General features: G+C 30.5%; 1 protein-coding gene across 1 annotated transcript; it reads left to right on the top strand.

The window, feature by feature from the left end:
- The first annotated feature begins 2,667 nt into the window (after positions 1-2,667).
- Positions 2,668-26,776, top strand: LOC145327450 (uncharacterized). The gene is made up of 23 exons (XM_080171000.1): positions 2,668-2,836; positions 3,303-3,384; positions 7,649-7,809; positions 11,226-11,285; positions 12,036-12,109; positions 12,314-12,358; positions 14,103-14,183; positions 14,838-14,891; positions 15,175-15,237; positions 15,520-15,560; positions 16,454-16,497; positions 18,136-18,206; positions 18,746-18,795; positions 19,226-19,321; positions 19,851-20,063; positions 20,436-20,562; positions 21,017-21,102; positions 21,315-21,348; positions 22,426-22,531; positions 23,230-23,379; positions 25,360-25,470; positions 26,070-26,170; positions 26,653-26,776. The coding sequence occupies exons 1-23, from the start codon at positions 2,708-2,710 to the stop codon at positions 26,774-26,776; spliced, it is 2,103 nt and encodes a 700-aa protein (XP_080027126.1). The 5' UTR covers positions 2,668-2,707.
- The last annotated feature ends 39 nt before the right edge of the window (positions 26,777-26,815 follow it).

Genomic DNA, 26,815 nt, shown 5'->3' with positions numbered 1-26,815 from the left:
AGACAAACAAACATACCTTTCAAAATATCTCTTTTTTTCTCCATTTAGACTTTTAAAAAATCAACAGTATAACAATAGTTTTTTCTTAAATATTTAGTTTTTACTTGAATGTTAGAGTTCATTAATAGAGCTATTTCCTGTTTAAATAGCTTAAAAACAAGGATGAAGACTTTATACAATTTAAAATTTGCAGAGTGTGCAATGGAATTTAAAATGTTTTTGTATATATTTCAATCAGTAATGAAATTCAATATATGACACGTCAGTGGTACAGCAAAAACGACCGCAGAATAAAGACTTATAGACAGACCTTATTTAATTATTGAGAAGCATAATCACTAGAAATAAGTCCAAGAGTCACCCGGAGACAAAATGATTGCAAAAATGCTGTGCACAGCTGTTTGACCTGTTAATGTGTTCTGCAAAGGCCCAGCTTTGTGGGTCACCTTCAAGAATATACGTTGAGGTTTATTTTATCATGTTGCGCAAATTGGATAAATTATCTTGTGTTCAAGATTAATTATAGAGGTGAAACTATTCATAATTTAAAAATTATTTACTAATTTGTTAGATCTGGTTACGCCTAGTTTGTTTATCAGCTTCAAGATTGTGTTTTAAGGTTCCTTTCAATATGTTGCGCAAAATACATAATTGTTATCAAGGATAATTATTGAGGTAACACTATCAAAAATTAATAAAAGTATGTGTTTTCTATAGGGTTAGCTTTGTGAGTATGCTTCTAGAATATGTATGGAGATATCTTTGAAAATGTTGTGCAAATTGGATAAATTATCTTGTGATCAAGGTAAATTATAGAGGTGACACACTGATAAAATTCTAGGGTTTAATAAATTTATGTGTCTTGCATAGGTCTAATTGAAGTGTAATTTAACATATGATAATGGTTAATTACAAAGGTAAAACTATTCATTTTTAAATAATACTTTATGTATTCTGCTTAAGTCTAGCTTTGTGGATATTCGTTTCAAGATTGTATACTAATATTTTGTTTAAGTTGGCTAGCCTACATTACATTGTGATCAAGGTTAATTATAGGTGATAATACTATAATATAAGGTTTTAATTAACCTCCTATGTGTTGTACACATGATTAGCTTTGAAAATGTTGTGCAAATTGGATAAATTATCTTGTGATCAAGGTAAATTATAGAGGTGACACACTTATAAAATTCTAGGGTTTAATAAATTTATGTGTCTTGCATAGGTCTAATTGAAGTGTAATTTAACATATAATAATGGTTAATTACAAAGGTAAAACTATACATTTTTAAATAATAGTTTATGTGTTCTGCTTAAGTCTAGCTTTGTGGATATTCATTTCAAGATTGTATACTAATATTTTGTTTAAGTTGGCTAGCCTACATTGCATTGTGATCAAGGTTAATTATAGGTGATAATACTATAATATAAGGTTTTAATTAACCTCCTATGTGTTGTACACATGATTAGCTTTGAAAATGTTGTGCAAATTGGATAAATTATCTTGTGATTAAGGTAAATTATAGAGGTGACACACTTATAAAATTCTAGGGTTTAATAAATTTATGTGTCTTGCATAGGTCTAATTGAAGTGTAATTTAACATATGATAATGGTTAATTACAAAGGTAAAACTATACATTTTTAAATAATAGTTTATGTGTTCTGCTTAAGTCTAGCTTTGTGGATATTCATTTCAAGATTGTATACTAATATTTTGTTTAAGTTGGCTAGCCTACATTGCATTGTGATCAAGGTTAAATATAGGTGATAATACTATAATAAAAGGGTTTAATCAACCTATGTGTTGTACACATGATTAGCTTTGTTTTTACCTTCAGGATTTTGTATCAAGTTTGACATATTGCACAATTTATGCTATGTTATATTGTAATCAAGGTCAATTATAGTTGTGACACACATAGAATTCATGCGGTTTAACAAATCTTTGATCGTACATAGGTCTAGCTTTGTGGATCAGCTTCAAGATTGTGTATTAAGGTTCTTCTATATAAGTAGAGCAAAATTGTCATCGATATATTGAGATCAAGGTATAGCCTTTCATAAGGTTGTAATGTCTTTTGCACAGGAACTTTATGGGTCAACTTCAAAATTAAACAAGAAGTTTTCTTTTGCTAAATTGGCTATCATTTGATCATAAGCCAATCAATTAACAACTTTTAATTAATATAAACAAAAATGATCTGACATAATAACCCTCACATACTACAATTCATTATTACACAAATATATTGATAAAAAGTTAACCTTAGCTGGATCTTTAAATCATATTAATGGTGATTTAGATCGGGGTGCGCCGAATTTCAGCCAATCACATTGGCTGAAATTTGGCGCACCCCAATCTGGTTCACCACTAAAATGATTTAAAGAACCAGCTCTTCATTTAACAATCTTGAATTAACATTTCTAAGCAGATACATAAGGATTAACCTGAATAAATAACCCTGAATGAAAACATAAATATTATTCTTGTGACACAAACATATTTTCACTATTTTTATCCTTCACTTTACTCTCTCAAGAAAACATTCATTGTTCAACAAATAATATTATTTACATTTATTTCAGCAGACATGAAAGAAACGTCTTATTGTTTTAAATCTTCGAATTTAGCATGAAAGAATGATGAATATGCATGTATTTTTATTACAGAACAGCATATAAGATGTAAAAAAACTAGAATAAAAATGTTTGATTCCCTTCCCTTGGGGAGTTTTTCTTCGGGTGCCCCGCCCCCTCCTCCACCTCCTGCCATGGGGAGGGCACCACCTCCCCCTCCACTACCGAGCTCAGGGGGAGGACCCAGCCAATTTAAGGTAAAAGAATTATACACAGGTAAATTTGCACTCAAATTTATAAAAACTATATTAATTAAAGGGAGGGGACATTGGACTTAAAATTACACTAACACCCAAAGTTTTGTTAAATCTGATTAGTTAGTTCCAAGTTATTATTGATCAAGCTTTTTAACACATTGTTTTCATGTACATAAGGTGTAATTTATTGTCGATTTATCGTCGATTAAGATCCTAGATTACTGTGTGAATTTTTTGGTAAAAAAATTCCTTTGTAATATTTCTCAAAATTACTACTGCTATTAAATAAATAAAAGATCGATAATTTAGATGTATATACAAATAACTACCTCCCTCCCTTTTTCAATAACTTTTCATTTGCTAGGAAATTTTTTTCTGCTACTTGGCTGTGTTAATATTCCCTACACCAGGTCGATTTTTATGTGTAACGGAAGTTGTTGCAAATATAGGTATTAAATGTGTTTAGATGGTTACTGGACTGGGGGAGGCGTTGCACCAAGCCAAGCTAAAGCTGACCGGCGTCAAAGAAACTCCAGCCTGTGCAGAAGGTATATTTATTAAAGCTAATATGAAATTAATTCGGGAAAAAATCACGAAAAAATACGTGATTTTCAGCTGTCGTTAGAAATATTGACGACTTTTTTATCGGATCATCAAACTCTATTTTATATTTATTTCGTTTTTTGGCTATACCTCATTCCTAGATTTATTAAGGATATGAGGCTGATAAAACGGTTCATTTTATACTAGCGGCTGCGCCCCTAGCATCTAGGGGCTCTTAAAACGAAAGGGTAGGTAAAGACAGAAAAATTGCCTACAACTAAAATAAGACTGAAATTTAGTAAAATATTTTAAAACCATCCAGGGACTCATGTATGGAAAGTACAATATTTTTTATTTTTTGACAAATTGACTGGGCATAAATATATTGTATTGCATTTTTTATCATTACTATATAATTTAAAGGGAAATATATTTTCTTCTGGTGCTTAGCCCTACCCTTTCCAACGCTACTCTATAACTTGTTGTGGGTGTTCACTATTACACGTGACTGCTGTTATTACATGTATGATTGTGACCAAATTGTCAAAAAGTTTAAATTCTAGACCTCAAATTCTAAAAAAAATTGTGCATCTTAAAAATCCACATTACATACTCTTCCAGATTTTTCAAACTTTGTAATGCAAGTTCAACAATTACATACCCCCGCCCCCCCCCCCCTTGAACAAGGCTAATAATATCCATCTGTGACGAAGTATATAATTTGATCGTAAGCATAGACAAGCAGAGAGACAGTCAATATGTTCTACAAAAGTACATTTGTCAAAGGTTTATTTATTTGAGATTTCAAGATCTAGCTCAAGAAAAAACTGCGTAATACACATTTCTGCCAAACTTATTTTATGACCTTCATTGCCTAACAGACTATATTGTACAGACCAATTAAGTTGTGGTAGAAATGACTATTGATCAGAAGATTATATTCAACATGCTTTTAGCTTTTTATCTCTCATAGAAGTAGAGTAAATTACATTTTCCCTTGTGATATTTCATGTCTTTTCTAACACGACCGACAGACCTACGTGCAGAAACTACAAATTATGGCAACCAAAAAAATACGTTACTCCTGAAACATTTCCTTTATGCCATTTTCTTAGAAGAAACTTCTTTTTTCTTTTGTTACAAAGATTAATTTACTAGAATTAAACTAAATTATAACTCAGGGTTTTAAAGATAAATATTTATACTTAAACAAAGATATAAATGCTCATCGATGTGATAAAGTAGAGATAGTTATTTTCTGCCAAAGTAGTAGTATGTATGTTTGTCTGTCCACACGAAATTTTATGTAACTTGTCCATTTGTTTAACTATGCAGCTATTGGATGTTTATCGTGCTAAAGTAGTAGAATATTTGTATGTCTCTCTAAGCAAGATTATGCGCATTTTTGCTTTTTTAAATGTGGTCTGTTTGTCTGACGATGAAAGGACAGTCATTTAAAAAAAATTTATTAATGTTCCCTTTATCAAAATTTAAATTAAATTACATGTATGTACAAAGTACATACATGACGACATAACTACAATCATGAATTTTCATTATAAAACTTTTTATAAAGTAATTCTTAAAATTTCTTCTTACTTTCTTTGCTTACTTTATGACGACGTTCTCATTTTTACAAATAAAACAAGGATGACAACATCCATAAGTAGCGAAGCACAAAATTTCGTGGATGGGTGACGGTCATTGTTGTTTTCTTCAAACGATGGGAAATTTAATTTTGATATCTTTAACTGAAAAAAAATCGAAAATCGATTAATAAACACCAAAGATATGGGGGAAAATGTAAAAAATATAAAAATAGCCAAAAACCTGCAAAAAGGCAGTCTGACCGTCATTGTTGGTTCTCCAACTTCAAACGATGGGAAATTTAATTTTGATATCTTTAACTAAAAAAAGTTTTAAAATGTAAAAAATAAAAAAAAATAGCCTAAAACCCGCTAAAAAGCCGTCCGACTGCCATTGATGTTTTATAGTTAATTGTGCTCCTTAATGATGGGAATGTTGTCAAAAAATTTCAGCTTTCTATCTTTTATAGGAGCTGAGTAAATCCCATTTCCCCCATAGCGTTACGGACGGACGGACGGACTGACGGACAAAGTGAATTATAGAGTAGCTTCGCTACTAAAAATTGAAAGTTACTCTCAAGTAAACAAAGACGCGTATGTTCAAGAGCAGGGATTATTTTTAATACTTGCGGTAAAAATGACGTAAAAAGTATGTGCTTGCATGGACGTCCACGAAAAGGGGTTAAAAAGGTTGTTCTCCCGTCCCAGAAGAAACGATTACCCCCCCCCCCCCAAAAAAAAAATAGTTTATGTATGATTTGATAAAATTAAATAAAATGGATGGTTTTAAAAGTAGCTTAGCTAACCAAAAAGTTAATATTCATCTATAAATTGAAGTTTCTCAATCATAAGCGTGCGGAAGGGGGATGTAAACAACTCCCTTTTAATTGAACTTTTTCACCACCTCAAGAAATCCACCTCTTTATAGTAACCTGTGCACACCACTGTTCTCAATGATAGATTGGAAATATAAAACCCACATAAAACCAAAATAAAGTTTAAAGTCTGCAGGACGAATCTTTTTTTTACATTGACTTTTAAAGCTTTACGTTACGAATGGAACAACCCTAATTTTAAAATGCTTCGCTTTCAACAAGTTCGACCTTAAACATTTCATTTTTATAAAAGATCATTTCTATTTTTAACTATTTTCAGGGAGGGAAGAGACAATGCTAGTTTATTGTATTTTCAATCCTTATTTCTAAATCCTTAGACTGAATTTCATATATAAACTGCTTGGAAAAAATCTATTTACCAAATTACCACGTAACTCATATATAAGATTCCTGATAATTTATTTTTTAGGTTAATTAATTGAGTGTTTGAAATATATCTGTTTACTTTTCATGACCAAAAATATAAACAAAATAGTATGTCTGCTTTTGAAAGCTAAGCTTTTTTACATTTTGGGCCTGTCCACATGTCCGTAACAGATGGCGCTGATAATTAATATCTAGACATGTTAATATTGTCCTGTTGATCATAAACTTTGCACAATGATTCCTATAACTATAAGTAACAATTTTGAAAACTTATATTCAAATACAGAAAGTCGAATATTACTATAGAAAAACAACCATCTAACTAATTTAACTTATATTTGTATGTGCATTTAATTCAGTTTTAAATTTTCAAATTTTTGAAATTTATAAATTTTCATTCGATGTACAAAGTCAATTTAGAACATAAATTCTTCTCATAACAAAGATAACAACAACCGTAAAAGAGAAGCTCTAAAATCAGATGGTATAGCACAAACGATCCTTTTGCAGATTGTAAATCAAAGCAAAATATATTTTTTTTAAATTACTTAAATACAGAAATCTATTAAAAGATACTTACATTTTTAAGACTTGATTTTAGAGATGCTTCGCTTATACTATTATACCTTGTTGTCCAAGGAATCATTATTAAAAATGTCTCATGATTATTATAATTATATGGTATAAGAAATTCGCTTTCTAAGTCAATCCAAACTGTACTGGAATCACCATACAAATTTTGAAATCAATAGGACAATTCTAAAATTCTAAATGATAGAAAAGTTTCGCATTAAAAAATATATACTGCAGATTAACTATTTATAGCACAAGATTTCAAAGTTTTTAAATCATTTTTACATCACGTATCCTACATATCTAAGTAATTTTAGTAACTTCGATTTCTTAAATTCCTATTAAATGACTCAAGCCGCAGATAAAATAACAGTCTACTTATTTTGACAGATCCTAAAAGTATTTTCCCCAAATTAATTAAATTGATTTACGAGGTAATAGAAATATGTTTTTTTTTCTCATGATTCATCAAATTTATGCCAAATTGACGGAAGTTTATGCAATTTAAAATCCATTTATATTTTTTATTATTCTTGTTTTTTTTTCTGAATCGTAACACGAATCAGCATCAACGTTTAAAATCTTAATGATTAATTAATAAAAAGAGCTAACCATACGGACGGATCATAGATGTATAAACCATAATTATCGAAATGCTTCGCTTTGAAAATCTATACATTCTGTTTAAAAATGTCATTGATTAAAAGATGATTTTTTACCCAACTTTCTGACAAATAAATCGCATCGCAGTCAAATTGAAGCGACAGATGCATACTTAAGTAAAAATATGTTCCCATCAAATTTATATAAAGTTCAATTTTAAAATTTATCTCATAAACCTAATTAAGGTGTGTCCAACGGGCCAAGCCGACAAGTATCCATGACCCCAAGTCCGCGTGTAGCAGGCTCACGTCCTAGATCCTGGCATGCTGGTCCTGCACAGAAGAGTGACAAGAACAGGGCGGTCATCAGTGAGATGCAACAAAAGTTGGCTGCCAGGAGAGCTAAGGTACTCATAGATAAGATAGATAGATAGATAGATAGATAGATAGATAGATAGATAGATAGATAGATAGATAGATAGATAGATAGATAGATAGATAGATAGATAGATAGATAGATAGATAGATAGATAGATAGATAGATAGATAGATAGATAGATAGATAGATAGATAGATAGATAGATAGATAGATAGATAGATAGATAGATAGATAGATAGATAGATAGATAGATAGATAGATAGATAGATGCAACAGAAGTTGGCTGCCATGAGAGCTATTGTACTCATCTATTGATTAACACATTAATTTATTAGATTTATTATTACTTGGATCTTAGCAACTTAAAGTGACGAAAATGTTTGCCCTGTCAAAATATCCCTTTTTGATTTATAATTTGATTGATGATTTCCCTTTTTTATTAATTGATTGATTTATAAATTGAATTATAGATTAATTAGTTTTTGATGGACTAGTTGATTGATCTAATGATTGATAGGTTGATAAATTGATTTTTAAATCAATTTATTGATTTTTAAATCAATTTATTGATTGGTAGATTAATTGATAGATGAGATGTTGATTTTAAATTTCTTGATTTAGTAATAGAATGATTGGTAAATCGATAAATTAATTGAAAAATTACCCATTGACTGATAAATTTATTAATATTTGATTGATAGATTGATAAGTAGATCTGTTAAAAGATTGTTCAGTATTGAATGAATTAATTTATTGATGGTTTGATTATTGGATTGATTGAAAAAGGGATTTATATAGTAATTTGTAGATTATTATGTGATTTTTGAATGAATGTTAGAAATATTGAAATATTGGAGAAACAAAATCAAAATCTTGAGAATTTATGATATTAAAATTGCTTCATAAGATTATTCTAAAAAAATGCAAATGTTACTCCACAATAGATATTGCTTCATAATGCAATAATAATTTTGTATTTACTGATTATTAAAAGATTTAAAAATTAATTCATTTTTTTATGTATTTATATCTTTGCTTTTGTTTTAATCAGCATATAGAGATAAATAACATGAAGATTATTGTTTGGTTAACTTTGAAAACTGAGGGGAGGATTGGTGAATGCATTAGATTATCTGCAATTGTTTCTTCCCTGATGGGTATGCTATCATATCCGTATTTTTCCACATATTCGTAGTTTTTCTTTATCTCAAAGGGCAAAAAAAGTTAGAATTGATTATTTATTGCATCGTATTACAGACAGCATTCCGTGAATATCAAAATAAAAAAAATATAAGATTAAATGTAAATCAATGATATACTTGATTTTTCAGTATGGATGAGAACCGTATCTAATCCACCGGATGTTTATCGGTTTCGAAGCCATACTGGAAAATTGTATATTGTTTAAGTGAAGCAATGAGAAAGTATCCCCATGTTCTGCAGTTATAATAATTAGACTATGTGATAAATGAGATAAAATGGATATAGGATATGTGGATATATTGATAGAGAAAAATGCTTTGTCAATTAAGCTTGCTTTTATGGACCTTATTTATTGGTGTGTTCGTTCAGGAGGAGAGGATTGAGGTAAAGAGGTTGGATTGGGAGTATTGTTTTTTTTAGCCAGCTGCGTAATACTTTATCAGAGTTTATCATAAAAGTCTCGTGCAATATCCAAGTAATAAAATAGCAATTGATGCTAATCTCGCAACAATCTTTTATACCTTTAATTTCCGATCTGTCAAACATTTTTCATACAAAAATACAGGGAGAGTAAAATGGGTGAGTAAAGTATTGAATTAAGTCTTTTGTTGTATCTATTAATTCCTTATACTAAAGTAACAGGATGTCTGTTTGTCTGTGTGTTTGTACCGAAGGATCTCGCTAACCGCTGAACCGATCGGGTTCTCCTTAACAGGGTAGATTCTCATAGGTCCCGGGAAGGTTTATAACTATTTTGAGGGAGGGTACCACCACCCTCCCAAGAGAAATCACAAAAAATCAAAAAAATGTTTACGTTTCTCGATTTAACAAATAGAGTTCAACGAAACAAACTCAACATAGACATATTAAAATATAAAAAAACATAAAGGCCTCTAGGGGTGTAGCCGCTAGTAATAATGAAAGCAGGGTATGCAAATAAAGGGTTGTTGATTAAATTCTTACCCTCTTCCAAATGCCAATGTGAACATATTGTTATTGCTCCGCTACTTATTGAAAAATATGAATACTTATAGCAATATTTTCTATTGTTTAAACTGTGGAAAAAAAACAAATTGTTTTCTTACAAGATTTATTGTTTCACAAAATTGGTCAATTTCCCCAAACAGAAAAAATAACTATAATCCAACCTTAAATTGTAGAAGCTTCAGTTCGTTTTCAAGTCGAGTAGAGATTTCAAGTACCTTATATTCGTGCAAAAAAGATAAAGTCTGTTAACTTATGGACATGGACGTTAAGACATATAGTAGTAATAAAGTAGCTGCGCTACAAAGAATTGTAAAAGTGGGTTAATTTTTATAGACAATCTTCTCTGTGTTGGAAACTGTTAAAGATTGAAGAATGAAGGAAATATTGTAGAAAAGAATATATAATAATAACAAACAAGGAATGATATTATCATAAGTTAGCGCAAGGATTAAAAGGTATCGTAAAGAAATCCCGCATTCTACATTAGAAATATTTTTAGATGGATTTTGGCTTTTTTCTTCCCTCTTAGAATTCAGAGGCCCTAAATATTAGGGGCGCAGCTGCTAGTATTTTCATAAATTATGGAAGTAAATAAAAAGTATAGTAAAAATAATATTTAATGGATAATGAGATAGAAAGAAAGAAAGAAAGAGAGAGAGAGAGTGAGAGACAGAAAGAAAAAAACGAGAAGAGAGAGGGAGGGAAGAAACACCCATTATAAAGAGTCGGAAGAACAGACATACACTTAAAGAAAAGCTAAACTAAAAATATTATGTAAATTATTGCTACCTTTTATACGAAATAAAAGTATTTGTACTAAGCACATTTCATAATAATTTAATAAAATATTTTTCATAATAATTTAATAAAAAATCAACATTTATGTTAGAGTCCAATTATATATTTTTTAAAATAGAATATTGAAGAAATCATCTCTGCTCAAATTGGAGGTATACCTTCCTATTAATTCAATGTGTTGTTGAGTGATTACTGAGACCTACTTAGTTTATAAATGGCTAAAATTTATTTTCCAGTATGTCTTTGAATCCGCTAAATACTGCAGGATTAGAACTGGTTTTTGGCCATACTGAAAAATCAAATTACAAACAATTTCCTATGCATATTGAAATTATAAAAATTGTACTAGTTTTCAATCTTATAATTTTTCATTTTGATATCCATGGAAAGCTTTCCATAATACTTTGCGATAAATAACTATTATACACTAAAATCTAAAAAAAGATTGTTGCCTAGGTTGACCGAGAGGCTGAAGTAAAAACCTCAAATGAAGATGCACCATCCCCAACACCACAGGTACAACATAATATAAAAGTTGCACCATCCCCAACTCCACAAGTACAATATTTTATGAAAGTTGCATCATCCCCAACACCACAGGTACAATATCTTATGAAAGCTGCATCATCCCCAACACTACATGTACAACATCTTATTCAAGTTGCCTCATCCTTAAAACCACATGTTTGATATCATATGAAAGTTACAACATTCCAAACACCACAGGTACAACATCTTAAGAAAGTAGGTACAACATCTTAAGAAAGTTGCACCATCACCAATTCCACAGGTATAACATCTTATAAAAGTTGCACCATCCATCAATAATTCTTAATATTGGGATTAATGTTAACATAAAAAATGAGACAGATTGGCAAACAAAATAAAAATGATATGCAAGTTTATTCTTTTTTGGTCCTTTTTTAAAAAGTTTTATTATAAACAACGTATCTTCTATTTGAATAGATATCTATAATAAAATATCGTTGACAATAATTTGATATTTTGTCCAGTATAGTTTCGCAACCGATTAATATCATCTGGATTCGAACCGGTTCTCAGCTATGCTGAAAAATCATGTATATCATCGTATTAAAGACAATTTTCCACTAATATTGAAATAAAAATCATAAGATTAATACCAGTTTATTAGCCCAGGCCTTCTGCCCCTCGAGGCTAACAAAACTGGATTTAATCTTATAAATTTTAATCTTAATATCCGAGGATAGATGTCTATAATACGATGCGATGAATAATTATAACAAGGATGAATGCAAAGCATACGGAGGTTATAGAAAATATTCTCAAGAATCTTTGGACTCGTGTGGCTCTTATATCAGGTAGATAAAAAGATAGATAGAATTTTATTATCAGACAGAAAAAAAGGCCAGATAGCTTGAATTAAATATAAATTTTTTTACATATGTTTTACATTAGATTATTTGATGCATATTAGGAAGCTAAAAACATAGATAAAATTTTTAGACAAAGAAAAATTCTTTTAGTTTTCTTTCTTTTAATATATTAAATAACTTTTTTTCCAGGGAACCTTCCATGACACCTTCAATAGATGGACATTCTTCTTATCGGTACAGTTCAGTTCCTTTCTTAAAATGAAAGCTTTTGCACAATTAGGGTAGATCCAAATGTCCAAACGTCAATCTAAACATGGGTAAAGAATAAATTCCATGTTAGGTTAACTGTTTTAATGCTTTTTTTGCAAAAGGTTTACATAAACTTTTTGTTCAAATGCTAATATCATTGAGTATGTAATATGTATTGTATAAATAGATTTAGAATATAAGTGGATATTATGGAGTGGAGACAAAACACCTAATTTAAAAATACCTAATTTAAAAATGCCTAATTTTATAAATGTCTAATGTGACAAAATACCTAATTTATAAATACCTAATTTAAAAATGTCTAATTTAAAAATACCTAATTTTAAAAATGCCTAATGTGACAAAACACCTAATTTTAAAAATGCCTAATTTTATAAACACCTAACTATAAACACCTAAGTTTAAAAATACCTAATTTAAAAAAACCTAATTTTAAGCATATCTTAAAACTGTTGTTAAATATATTAAACTGCCAGCTATGCCCCCTAGAGGCCTCTAGGGGCGATTGCAGTGCGGAGGGGTATTCAATTGAGTCTTTGGGGGGGGGGGGGAAGGAATATGACCCCCTCCCCTCCAGAATTTCAAAGGTTGAAGGACAAGGAAACAAATGAATTTTAATTTTTATTGGTTTCTTCACTAAGTATCCGTAGCGTCGCTTTTTTTTCTTGGGGTGTGATAGTTGATCATCCCCCATTTTCGTTCTTGTTTGATAAAGAAAGATTGAAGAAATATTAAAAAACGGAGGGGGGGGGGGGAATTTTTTAAAGGGCGATTTTTCATTGGAAGGTGTTGGTAACCTCCCCAAGACCTTCCCAACCTTATATAAACCATCCCATGACATACGGAAAGCTTCATTGTAAAGATGAACCATATTGGTTCATCGCCTAGCGAGATCCTTCAGCAAGAACAATCAGCCAATTGGATTAAAGTTATCAAAATTTTAGGTATTTTAGTGAAAATATTTGATAATTAGTTATTTCTAAATTAGGCGTTTAGATAGTTTAGAATCAGGTATTTTTAAATTAGGCATTTGTAAAATTAGACATTTTTAAAATTAGGTATTTTTAGTTAGGCATTTTTAGTTAGGCGTTTTTAGATTAGGCATTTATAAATTAGGTGTTTTTAAATTAGGTGTTTTTAATGTAGGTGTTTTTAACATTAGGTATTTTTAAACTTAGGTGTTTTTAGTTAGGCATTTTTAGTTAGGCATTTTTAAATTAGGTGTTTTGTCCCCACTCCGATATTATGACAGGGGAAAAATTGTCGTCAATTAAGCTTGCTAACACGGAAATCATTAATGGTCAGTTCGTTCATCCAGTAGGATGTGAGGGAAAGGGGTAAAGGGGGTGAACGTGGTTATCGTTATTTTAGCCCGCTGCGAGTTTTACTTTATTAGAGAACATGAAAATCTGCAACATTCAAGTCAGGAATGAGGTATAGCAAACAAGCCTAATGAATAGAATAATATTTGGGGTCATATAATGCTATAAAGTGTTGCCCCCAACGGCAGCAGAAAATCATGTATAGGCTTCTTGATTTTTTTTCCTGAATTAATTTCATTGTTGGTATAAGCTCCATCAAAACTATTGTATAGTTAGATTATTAAACATGTTGCTAATATCAAAAATACAAAAAATACCTCTTTATTTAAATTAAAGATTTTATGTCTCTAAATATATTTTTGTTTTTAAACTATCTATCTATTTAGAAGAGTATCAGTAGATGCAGAAAGAAAAGAAGAGTTGATGCTCGCCAAGCAAGTCAGACAAAATTCTGTTAAAATTCTCAGGAAAAAAGATTAAAAGATGTTTTTGTTTCAAGCCAAAAGAAAGGGATATCTAATATGAAAAAAAACTCCTCGGACTCGAAATTAATTAAATTTTAAAGCATATACTGTAAGAAGCAAGATAATAAATTATTTAACTTTTAACGGTCCGATTTTTTCTATCTCATTTTCTGTGAATGAAAGATCGAGGGCTTTAACTTTAAACAAAGCATTTTATCTGGGGTTGAAGTTTTTTCTTTTTTTTCTATGTGTGATTCCCTGGTTAAGCGTAGATAGTCTAAAATTTAATCCTTTGAGTATAATTTTGATATAAATTTAGTTATACTAGAATTTGTTTCCAAACAAGCATGTAAATTTCTATAACGATGATGTGAAGTCTTGAAGGCGTAGTATCTCTATAATCTTGAAAAGTTAATTTTTAACATATTGATTTCATTAGAAATAAAAGAATAGTCCTATCAAATCCTAAAAGCGTAGTATCTCAGACTAAATTATTCTAAGCAATTAGAACATACCATAAACTATGTTTTTTCTTCTAAAGAAAGTTATGTTATTTGTAGAAAAGAAGCTTTATAATTCAAAGTTTTCCCGATTCATTAACTTAATAAGTTGCGCTTTCATGGATATACTAAACAATGTAAATCTTTCTATTAACAGACAATCACCCATGTTTGATAACAAAGTGGATGGACCAACTTATAATAATAATAGGTATATTTATATTTATATGACATGGAAAGGAATTTTCAATCAGGGATTTTTAATATCATTAATCATTAAAAATATTTTTAAAATCACAAAATTATGGGATTAAATCCTCAATTTAGTTTTATAAAATAGAACTAAGTTAACATATTCTTTTGAATTGGGGAGGGGGGAGGGGGGTTATGGTGTTACCTAAAGCACCTAAACCTTCGCTGTTAACGGGAACCAAAAATAAAGTTTACAAATTTGTGGGCATAGGTTTCGTGATTTAACGACATTTCACTTTTAGGCAAGAAATAGACTTTTCAGCGCCCCTAGCTGAAGTTCCCCCTCCTAGTAGTGTTGTTTTAAGGTAATTTTAATATTAAGTTTCTTAGTCTCTAGCCTCTAGGTAGAGCTATACCCTTATATCGATAAATCAGTAAACTTTTCTAACCTCATCCTTTCTTGAAAAGTGCTGAGTCTTATACTCATTATTTTTTTTAGAGATATCTAACGGCAGCAAATCCCAATTTACATATGTAAATAATTACCCTATTCTATGGGGGAGGGAGTGGGTTGTGGGCAGGGGTTGTAAATCATCTGGAACAGGGTTAATTTAGTTTTGCCTTTCCTTTATTATTTACATTTTAAGGTATTGGAATCAATGTGCTTCCCCTACAGTTGAAACTAATGGTGAGCTTTCTTATCATTATTCTATAAGGATTAAACCTAAATATTTGCATTGCTTTCTTATTTTTCACTTTTAACAGTTGGAGAGTTGAATCCATTTTTATAGAAGCAGAAATATAATCTATGATTAAGGTTTTGACCCTCTAAAAAACAAAATCTACCATTCCACTTTCTCCTCTCTTGGTGATGATATCATCAACGCCGATACGAATTTTGAAATGTACCGTTCCACTTTCAATAGAGGCGAAACTGGAATGGTACATTTATGTTTACATATCAGCGTATTCATAAACATTGATTTCCTTATTTAAATAAACATAATATTAATGGTATATTCTAATTATTATTTTTATTTTACAAAAAATTTTTAATTGTAAATAGTATTTTATACATTCCTACGATGAACATAATTTAAAAATAGTATGTATGATATCAATTATGTCTATGTTAAAAGTGTAAACCACCATTCCAGTTTCGCCTCTCTTGAAAGTGGAATGGTACATTTCAAAAATCGTATCGGCATTGATGATATCATCACCAAGAGAGACAAAATTGGAATAGTAGATTACAAAATCATATCGGCGTTGATGATATCATCACCAAGAGAGGGGAAAGTCGATTGGTCGATTACGTTTTTTAGAGGTTCAAAACCGTAATCATAGATTATATTTCTGCTTCTATAAAAATGGATTCAACTCTCCAACTGTTTAAATAACAGTAAATATAATAAAAAAGTAATTTTTTGGTTTTATTTTGAAATTTCATTAGTTATTCTTAATTTTAACCCTAATATTTTTTCTCTAAATAATTATTTAACGAGATTTTATTTTTGTTTCTATCCTCTAATTGAGAGAATTGTCCTTGTATAAACTAAACCTGAATATTGTTATTCTAAGGCTCTGATAGCACTACCACTAGCGGAGAAGATAAAATAACAGAGGTAATCTTTAATCAGTGGAAGGGTAACAGAAGAAAATAATTTTTTCCGTTGACTTTCCTCCAAGCTGTTATGTGACTTTTATCAAAGTTTGAATTAATTTTGGTTACATCTATCTGAAGACAGGTGTAAATATCTTCTAAATAGACTAATCTATCTAACAAGAAGGTAAATTTTCATATAAGGGTGTACCTAATTTTCATTTGTATTTGTAAGTTGATTTACTTTTGTTGTTAATGGACAATCCATAACTTTCTCCCAAACCCTACTTTATTTTTTTTTAAAGATCATCTTTAGCCCCATTGTGAACGCTGACCCTTTGTAGCAATAGGATCCATTTGCAACGTCTTCAGTAATGACGGGGTTAGAAAAAGATTATAACTCTTCAACTTACCTATTAAATAGCTTCTTAACTTAATCTAACTTCACGGGTTTGCACTTAACCTAAACCAACCAAAGCATCTTTACTTATCATGTGTGGAGAGGGATTTTTTTGTTTATATGGCCACTTGATGAATATAGGATCATACCTAATCATTATTTATTTACATAATAAAGGGGAAAACAGAGAACTTAGTTGTAGTGCATGCCCAGACACTTTTAGACACTATAGATATCTTAAAATCGAATCTAGCTCATTCCTAACCCATCTGGGGTCAAATCTTAGGAAGATAATATCTGTCATTTTCGGAAAAACTTCGTCTTCTTTAAATTATCCATTTTTTTGTTTATAGGGCCACTTGATAAATAAAGGATTAAGCTTAATCTTTATTTATCTACATAATAAAGTTGAAAAACAGAGAAGTTATATAATTGAAAACACTAGTTTTCTCTCAGTTTAACATATTTATCATAGTTTTAAAATATCAATTTTATTTGCAGGAAAATTTTGTTAGCTTTTGTCCATAAAATATTCCTATATTCACAGCAACTCATAAACATTATCAGAACGTCAGTATGTCCATTCAACTGATTTTTAGGCCTTCTTTTTTCGACGGTGTTTTATTTGCTTGTTAAAGAATAAGCGGCTGCGACCCCCTAGCATCTAGGGTATCTGTTTTTTCTAAAGGTGTAAAAAGGGGTAAATCTAGAAAGTCGCTCAAAAATCATACACGAGACGTCATAAAAATGAGGGATTATCCATCTCTTTTTTAGTGGGTTTCATTCCCCCTTCTCCCCTCATCTCCCTCATTTTATGACGTCACATTGGGCGATTTTCTCCATTTACAAAAAGGGGACCATAAATACCTTAAACCTATGCGAAGCTTCCCTAATATAGAAAAATCAATTGGTTCACTATTTATTAAAATCTTAAACTAAAGACAAAAACTTACTACTTTATAGAGAGACTTTGTGGAACATATTCGGTTATGTACAATATCGTTTTAGTAATCGCTATTGTAAGAAGAACGACGTTACTCGTGTCGCCAAACCAGTTAAATTCAACATATCTTTTTTTTTAATTTGCTGGTTTGCATGATATTTTCCATATATATGCTTATTAATACCAAATCGTAATAGTAACTGGCTTTGAAATTAGCAGGCTAAGCTTGTCTTGCCAATTTATGCTGTTAGGTTAGATGGACGAATCCTGTTTATAGAAAACATTCTCATCTTTAGATTAAATTAATTTTGATTTAGGAAGAGCCAACACCATTCCCAAGTATCAAAGACAAAATCAAAGATATCGAGACTGGGAAACTTGTAACATGGTAATATATTTTCTCGTATTCATTCGAATCCGGCGGATAGGAACCGGTTCTCATCCATACGAAAAAACTATGTCTAGCATCGTATTATATCCAGTTTTCTACGAATATAGAAGTGTACAATCACAAGATTAAAACTAGTTTTTTTAGCCGGTGCCTTCGGCACCACGGGGCTAAAAAAACTAGTTTTAATCTTATAATTGTACATTCTATATCCGCGGAAAGCCGTTTATAATACGATACGAGAAATAACTATTATGGTAGGGCAGCTACTCTATAACAAGGGCGTTCCCGTATGTTTGTGTATGATTATGGCAATTTAGAAATCAAAGATTTTATTCAAAAAGCCATTGGTATTATTTCAGAAATAACCAATCTTTTTACTGCAGTGGCGTGCAGAGGATTTTTTTCAGAAAGGTACTTGTGGCGCAAAATTCCCCCCCCCCCCTTAAATTTAAGGACAAAGAAGCCTCTTTACAGTTATCTTACTATGAAACTAGTAATTAAACATGTATTCTAAAATATATCTAATCTTTGTTTAGTGTTCCAGATGTAAAGGAGAAATTAAAGCTTGACGATTTCAAACCTGCAGGTTACATTTATGAAATCTTTTGTTCTGTTATAGGAAGTCGCATCTATTGCATATATTATATTCTGCTTATTAAGTTCTGACATTCCACAAGTGTTGATATTCGTTTGTCCTACAGTTTGATTTGAGAGCTTTCATGGATGTTGTCATCCTTTTTATTTTAACATTAATTTATTGTACTATTTATGTTAAGTAACCAAAACTATCTATAATACAAAGTAGAATGATGTCTGTCCGTCTGTCTGTCCGTCCCTGAAGATCTCGGTAACCACTGAACCGATCGGATTCTACTCTTCAGTGTATATACCTACTGGTCCTGTGGTGGTTTTAGGCTATTTTCTTGGGGGGTGTGACAACCTTAACCCCCCCACCTCTTGGGGAAAGGGGCGAAGCCGCTAGAACATTTATAAAATAATAAATTAACATAATTTAGAATGGATGGAGACAAGAAAGAAGTTACAAGCACAGTTAGATGTTTTACTAACAAGAACAACAAAGAAGATTAATAACATAGCCACTAAATCAGAAGGTATCTGGGGGCTTTTACACAAAGTGTTTATCGAGCACTGATTTATTGGTTTCAGAATGAATTGAATATAAGGAGGGGGGGGGGGGGGGGCTGGGTATTGCTTTTATTATACCCTATGGGGCCTATATGAGTAGTTCACTAACCATGTGGGTCTACCTACCTAGTACCTAATATATTATAACCTAACTTTGTACAATTTATATTTAAAACTTAATTGTTAGTATTTGTTTGTCTGTTTGTTTGTATATTTACCTGTTTATTCTCTTTTTTTTGGCAGTCTATTTTTTTCTGTTCTGAGTCCATCTATTGGCCTGTTTGTTTATTTAAATGCAAAATATTTTTCTATCAACTTATTTTTCTATTGTCTAATAATTTTCTGGGTACTTTCTCTGTGCCTTGTTATCTATATATGTATGTCTATTTTATCCATTTTTGTTTCATATTTTATTATGAATTAGAGTTACTTTTCTTCCATCTGTACCAAATGAATTTTTCTCAATTTATTTATCCCACTCATCTATTTGTCTAGATACAGAGCAAGATATCGAGGAAGAGCCTAACAAGGAAGATTCTACAGACAGCAGCGAAGCACTCCAGACCCACACTACAGTGGACCAAGACGTAAAGACCCTGATCAAATCTGTAGCAAGTGAAATACAGAAATCTTTTTCACAGAAAAATCTGGAGGATGTATTTTATGATGCGGAAGAGGATTTGGATGATAATAACACTAACGTACAGGGATGTGGAATAATGTGTATTGTAGCTTCGCAACTCAATAATTATGGCATGTCTGTAGCTTACACTTGACCAAAAGTAAAGTAGACCATGCAAAGCTTTTGATAACGTAGAAGTTCATTAGAAGTTCATTAGAACAGTCCAAATCTTATTTTAGACACCAATCTAAACAAAAGCCAATTTCTAATATTGAAATCTCAGTATCCCGACAGATGGACGGACAGGTTGTGCTGTAGGATTTATGCCTATTTGTCAGGGGAATCACCTTAAATATCTGTATCAAAAAATTAACAAGTGTAATTAATTTAACAGCATTCTAAATAAATGTATGAACTTAATAATTTATTTTAATCCACATTCCTCAAAATTATCTAGGATTCTACAGAAAACTCACCTAATGATAACAAACCTTTTGAACCAGACCTAGAAGCTCCTGTTGATTTTGATTCTATTCCAGTTGTTTTGGATAATTCTTTAAACAAGGCCAAGCTGAGTGTAATTAGGTAATTAATGATGTTGAAAAATAAATTAATTGTTGACTAAGCAGACTTACGAACATATTGGCGAGCGGACAAAGTGACTTACAGAGTAGATTTTCATAATAGAAGAGAGGGAGAAAAGAGCAGTACTTGAAAGTATAAATCACAAAACCTTTATTAATACATGTAAGTATGTGTTTTGTTGCATAATCGACAGACAAACTGACATAGTAATTATCTACTCATCTGTGCTAATTGAAATATAAAAATATTAACATTATTTCACATAAGACATATAGAATAGATAGATAAAAAAGACACAAATATACAGACAATTAGATATACCTATTTGTAGAAAGATTAATTAAAATACCGGCCATAGTAATAGAAATTATACAGGTTATTAAAAAGAGACATAGAAAGGCAAATAGATAGACACATTGGCAGAAAATGAGATTTCTATATTTGTTTGGTTTAGGAAGAGCAGTGTTGAACGAAGGGCTCCCTCTAGTGGAAAACGAGCCATAGGGGCTAGAAGACAAAATAGAACTACAGCTATCAAAGGAAAAAATATGATTTTTATATCATTATGTATTAAAAGAAAAATTTTGGCTCATAGATACAGAATTAACTTTTAAATATATATTATTTTTCAGTTTGGCTGAGAATAGGTTCTAATCCTGCGGATATTTTAGGTCCAAACCTTTGTAGTATAAATTTCAATTTCCAAACAAACTTTATAGAACAACTTTTTAAATCATAAATATTTTTAACAGAACTTCTAACAGAATTGGATGATATAAATGACAGGAAAATATTTGTTTATTTTGATTTAATATTTATACAGATTATGTTCTAGAAAATAAAAGGTGAAAGAGTGTTTAATGTCAGCTGTAGATTGGCGTAATAATTTAATATATAACTAGACTTTTTGATTATTCTATTTATACTTAAAAACAAGGATGACAACATCCATAAGTAGCGAAGCATAAACAATTAAATAAGAATTTAGATATTAGTTGACAAAGGCATGTATATTAGGAAAAAATCACGAAATCTTTTCAACATTTGTTTTTAATTTCTTAATATTTATTTATATTTCAGTACTATGACTAACAGACTGACGTTCAAAATAGATTACATACTGGATGCTCTGAACAACGGGAAATTTAATTTTGGTATTTATAACTGAAAAATTTTGGAAATTCGGCCATAAACACCAAAGGTATTGAGAAAAATGTGAAAAATACAAAAATAGCCTAAAACCTGCTTAAAGGCAGTCTGACCGTCATAGTTGTTTTCTTGAAACGACAGGAAATTTAATTTTGATTCTATAACTGAAAAAATTTTGGAAATCGGACCATAAACACTAAAAATATGGAGAAAAATGTAAAAAATACAAAAATAGCCTAAAACCTGCTAAAAAGCGGTCCCATCGCCATTGATGTTTTATAGTTAATTGTGCTCCTTGATAATGGGAATGTTGTCAAAAAATTTCAGCCTTTTATCTTTTATAGGAGCCGAGAAAATCACGTTTCCCCCAAATTAAGACGGACAGACGGACATTTCAAATTATAGAGTAGCTTCGCTACTAACAATAATATGTAGACTTTAATTGATTTTCACTTATCATCTTTGAATTATAAGACTTACATAGGCCTATAAAATAGCCTAAAACAGAGTCGATAAACAATTAAACTTGCCCTGAAAGCAAAAATACATTTTTTGGAGGGGGGGGGGGGGATGTACGGCAGAAGAGGTGTCTGACACTCCAAAAACAGCCTAAAAACTTGAAATGATTACTACCCTGAAAAATCTATTGGATTTTGAGGTTCATATCTCCCCCAACTTATGATTATCTATATAAACGATATTGATAAATTGTAGAGCATCCCCGCTACCAAAACTTCTTGGCCTTGAAAAAGACACAACCAGTGAAGAAGAGAAAGCTGAGTATCTGGCCAGGGAAATGGCCAAGTTAGAATCAAGTCAGGTACTGACTATCTCACTTTTATGCTGTTAATATATCGACATAATGACTTTAATTACGCATACACATTGCATTGGAACGTCCTATGGGGGGCGGGGATGAAGGGGTGATTATTACTTCTAAGTTTGTACATATTTACATAAAGTTTTACCCACCCCTAAAAAAAATTATCCCAAAAACCCCAAACTATTGTTTTTTACAAATCAGGTAAATTTTGACAGTTCACACCCAAAACGAGGATTTTTAACCTCATTTTGTAATTAATACTTCTTATGTTACTTGTTATAAAATAAACTAACTTTTACTTTTAACATGAAATCATCAAAAAGAATTATTAGGTTTATAAAAGTTTAACAAGAACAGTTATGTCTGTGAGTATAATGTACTATTAAATGTTTAAAACATTTACAAGCTTTTCTTTCCAAGAGGCAAAAAAAATTATGAATCACATAAAAGTTAGGCATATTGAATTATTATAAAATCCTATTTAGTAGACGAATATATAAGTATACTTACTTAGTTAATCCAGCTTTTTTCACAACAAATTGCCTTTTTTTCTTAAATAACAAAATTAGTAGAAAATGTCATTGAAAAAAAAACCTTTTGTTGACAAACTTACTTTTTATTTTTTATTCTATTTTTTGATCTTTGCTTCCTTACATTATCTTTGTTTTGTTATGAATATTTTTATTCTTGTTTAGGTTGTGAGTATACTGCAGAGTATAGAGAAGGGTATTCTAGACTGTTCGGTTCCCCTACTCATTCCATTTCTCAGTATTCAAGTAAAGCTGGCTATGAGCAAAGATATTTTTACTGATTTGAACCAAGAAAGTAAAAAAGAAGTTATCAGGAATTGATTTAGCCCTTTTAAAATTACAACACATCTTCCAAAACTAAACTTCTGAAACAATTATCTTTTGAAGAAGATTTATATTTGTTCTTTGAAAGAATATAGTTAACTTTTTCTAGGGGGTATTTTCGAACCCCCGCCCCCCCCCCCCCCAAAAAAAACTCAAGTAATAATCAGTATTCAATAATTTATAATCATCGAAATCTAAAATTCCACTTGTTATCAAATGTTCTGCTTTAGTCAAACTAACACTGATTATAATATAAAATAATTTTATATTCAATGCTTTGTTTTACTCAATTTGCTATTTTTTTAAAAATATATATATATTTGCTATTTTTTATTTATACAGCATGACCCTCGAAAAAGTATCTTTTAGGGTATACAGCCTTTATTTCTTAATGTATCATAAAAATAGCATATGTCCTTGTTCTCTGTACATTTCCACACAAATATATATAAAAATTTAAATTTTACCTCCATTAACACCGGAGATTTTTAGAGCTAAAGTTTTGAAAAAGTGACTGAGAAAAAGAATTTTTTTGTTTCTCACTATTTTTGGATGGTTACATTATGTCTTTCTGGTAACGGAAGAATGATAAACAAAGAAAATCGAGTTAACTAATTATTTCTTTTTTATTTCACCAAAAAATTTAAATTTTTAATGGCAAAAAGTACTACTGAATGAATTGATTATTTGCAAATTTCAGGATATTTACTTACCCTTATTTATGAAAAGGATTAATTATGACAGTTGCTCCACCCCCTTTTTTGACATCTCAATCACTTAATAAGGGGTTAATTAAGCTTTCTAGACTAAAAAATCATTATAATGTAATTTTATTTTCCTTATAACTTTTTTGTTATTAAAGTTAGGATTATGAAACAAAAACAATTTTCCTGCTAAATATATACATAAAGATTTTTTTGGTTTTTTAATCTAACACAATTTTGCCTCATAAGTAAGTTTCTTAAAATAGCATTACACTAAAAAGACTCAAAAAATATGTGTAAAAAAATGCTTTTAACTCAAAACCTAAATTTTTTATTTCATTTTTGTATAAAGTTTCTGATAGTAACAAAAATAATAGAATTTCTATCTTAATTTTGCCAAAAAAGTCGTTTTATGTTAAAAGTTACTTTTTGCTCAGTCACTTTTTCAAAACTTTAGCTCTAAAAATCTCCAATGTTAATGGAGGTAAAATTAATTTTTTTTGTATATGCTTGTGTGGAAATGTACAGAGAACACGGATATATGCTATTTTTGATGATACATTAAGAAATAAGGGCTGTATACCCTAAAAGATACTTTTTCGAGGGTCAAACTGTATATAGATTCATAAATGGTGCTTGCTTACATGTGAAGACCGGAGCACCGAAAACCCCCCCCCCCCCGCTTAGTTTTGACAAAAATAAAAAATAAGGGGGGGGTAGTTTTTTAACCCCCCGCTTAGTTTTGACAAAAATCAAAAATAAGGGGGGGGTAGTTTTAACCCCCCCCTTAATTTTGAAGAAAATCAAAAATAAGGGGGGGGGTAGTTTTTTCACTGTACAACACACCAGAAAGTTGAGTGAGGTAAATCAAGTAAATCCAGTATACCAAAGTCAATAAATAAGGAAATTATGCCCCAAAACATGAATATCCCTGTAATAAGGTTTCCCCTCTGGTATACTGGATTTTCTTGATTTACCTCACTCAACTTTCTGGCGTGTTGTACAGTGAAAAAACTACCCCCCCCCCCCCTTATTTTTGATTTTCTTCAAAATTAAGGGGGGGGGTTAAGTCTTTGCCTTGCGGAGCTTTTTTCCTCCTTGCCGTTTTCCAGACATTAAAAAACTACCCCCCCCTTATTTTTGATTTTTGTCAAAACTAAGCGGGGGGGGGGGGGTTTCGGTGCTCCAGTCTACCACATGTAAGCAAGTACCTCATAATTTATATTAAAATTGGGTTCCTATTCTAAAAGAAGGCTAATTCTTCAGGGACAGTATTCTTGAAAGTTTATTAAATGACATAACTGACATAGCCATCCTGCAAGAAGTAATAGATAGATCACAAGAGAAACTAAACAAGCTTGGAAATAAAAATAATAAGGTTATGTATATTATTTTTAAAATACACAAAAAAAAATTTCTTAGTCAATAAAACCAATCTTTTATCATTTTTACAAGGAGCACTATAAAGATTATCGTAAACATTAATAAATGTTTTCATTTGAGGATTTTTGTTTTGTTTTTGAAAACATTAAAAAAACTAGGGAAACGATGAAAACATTAAAAAAAACCTAGGGAAACATTGAAGAAAAAAAACATGAGAAAACATTGAAAAACATTGATAAAAAACCTAGAGAAACAATGAAAAACCTTTTAAAACCTGGAAAATGTACATTAAAAACACAGTATTCATGGTTATCGCCAAAACTTCCTAGTACGTGTTAATATTGAAATCTCAAAACAGTGAAGAATAAAAACATTGCAAACGTAATTTTTATTGTAATCTTTTAATCTTTCTAGTGCTTTTACAAAATAGGTAATGTTAAATAAATAGAATTACAATGTACTAAACAATGATTCAAGTACTTTTATTGGCTAATTTTCTAATTAGAAAATGAATATTATTTGAGACCACTTTTTGGCTAAGCTAAATCTTAACTTAAAAATCAACAAATATATAAGCTTAAAACAAATGTAAAGGTTGTTAAGAAAGATGCTTCAACCAACACATTCGACCCCTATCTCCTTGAAAAAGCAAAGGAAGAAAAAGAGATAGAAGAAGCAGAAAAAGCTAAAAAGGAACTGTATCTTTTAAGGCAGTAACAATTTTTTTATGCAAAGTGTATTCTATAAATCCTAACTCCCCAAATATTAAGCATATGCATGTATGTAAAGCATGTTCTGAGTACAAAAAAAAATCAGTTTTTCTACCCGTGGTTTTAGGTTAATTAACACACCACCGATGCCTGATTTGGACAAAATTTTTATAATTATTAATAACGCAAGCTGTCATATCAGTAATAGGAATAATTTCTAACATTTTTAGTTGTTCGTAACCATCAAATCCCTTAAAAACGAGTGGATGCGCTACGTGTGAAACCACGGTAACAGGTGTTCACTTGGTCTGTTATAATACCATCCGATTTATTTTAAAATCTTTCCACCTATATCTTATATACCTGCTGGGCCGGTTCTATAGAAGTTTGATAACCTTATCTAAAATAAATTTGCGATGAACATTGGACATTTTTATACTGTCTTAAAAGATGCCATATTAAAAGGATTCTTCAAATACTGATAATTCAACTGAAGATATTGAGAATGAAATAAAAGAAGCTATTCAACAAAAAGAGGAAGAAATAGAATTTAAACCATCAGAAGGAAAGATTGCATTTAAATCCAAGTGAAAACAAAAACTATGTATTGAGGGGATGTGATATTGGACT

Source organism: Acartia tonsa, chromosome 9, assembly GCF_053477335.1.
Source record: "Acartia tonsa isolate MP-2025a chromosome 9, ASM5347733v1, whole genome shotgun sequence".
Lineage (NCBI taxonomy): Eukaryota > Metazoa > Arthropoda > Copepoda > Calanoida > Acartiidae > Acartia > Acartia tonsa.
Note: the sequence above shows the minus strand (reverse complement) of the source record. Positions and strands in the feature narration are given on the sequence as shown.

What these genes read in the sequence shown, in the direction of transcription:
- LOC145327450 (XM_080171000.1), top strand. Translation starts at nt 2,708, where the DNA reads ATGTTTGATTCCCTTCCCTTGGGGAGTTTTTCTTCGGGTGCCCCGCCC. An exon ending in GAGGACCCAGCCAATTTAAG is followed by an intron (nt 2,837 to 3,302) that starts GTAAAAGAATTA and finishes AAATGTGTTTAG; the next exon opens with ATGGTTACTGGACTGGGGGA. An exon ending in AATTCTGTTAAAATTCTCAG is followed by an intron (nt 14,184 to 14,837) that starts GAAAAAAGATTA and finishes TTCTATTAACAG; the next exon opens with ACAATCACCCATGTTTGATA.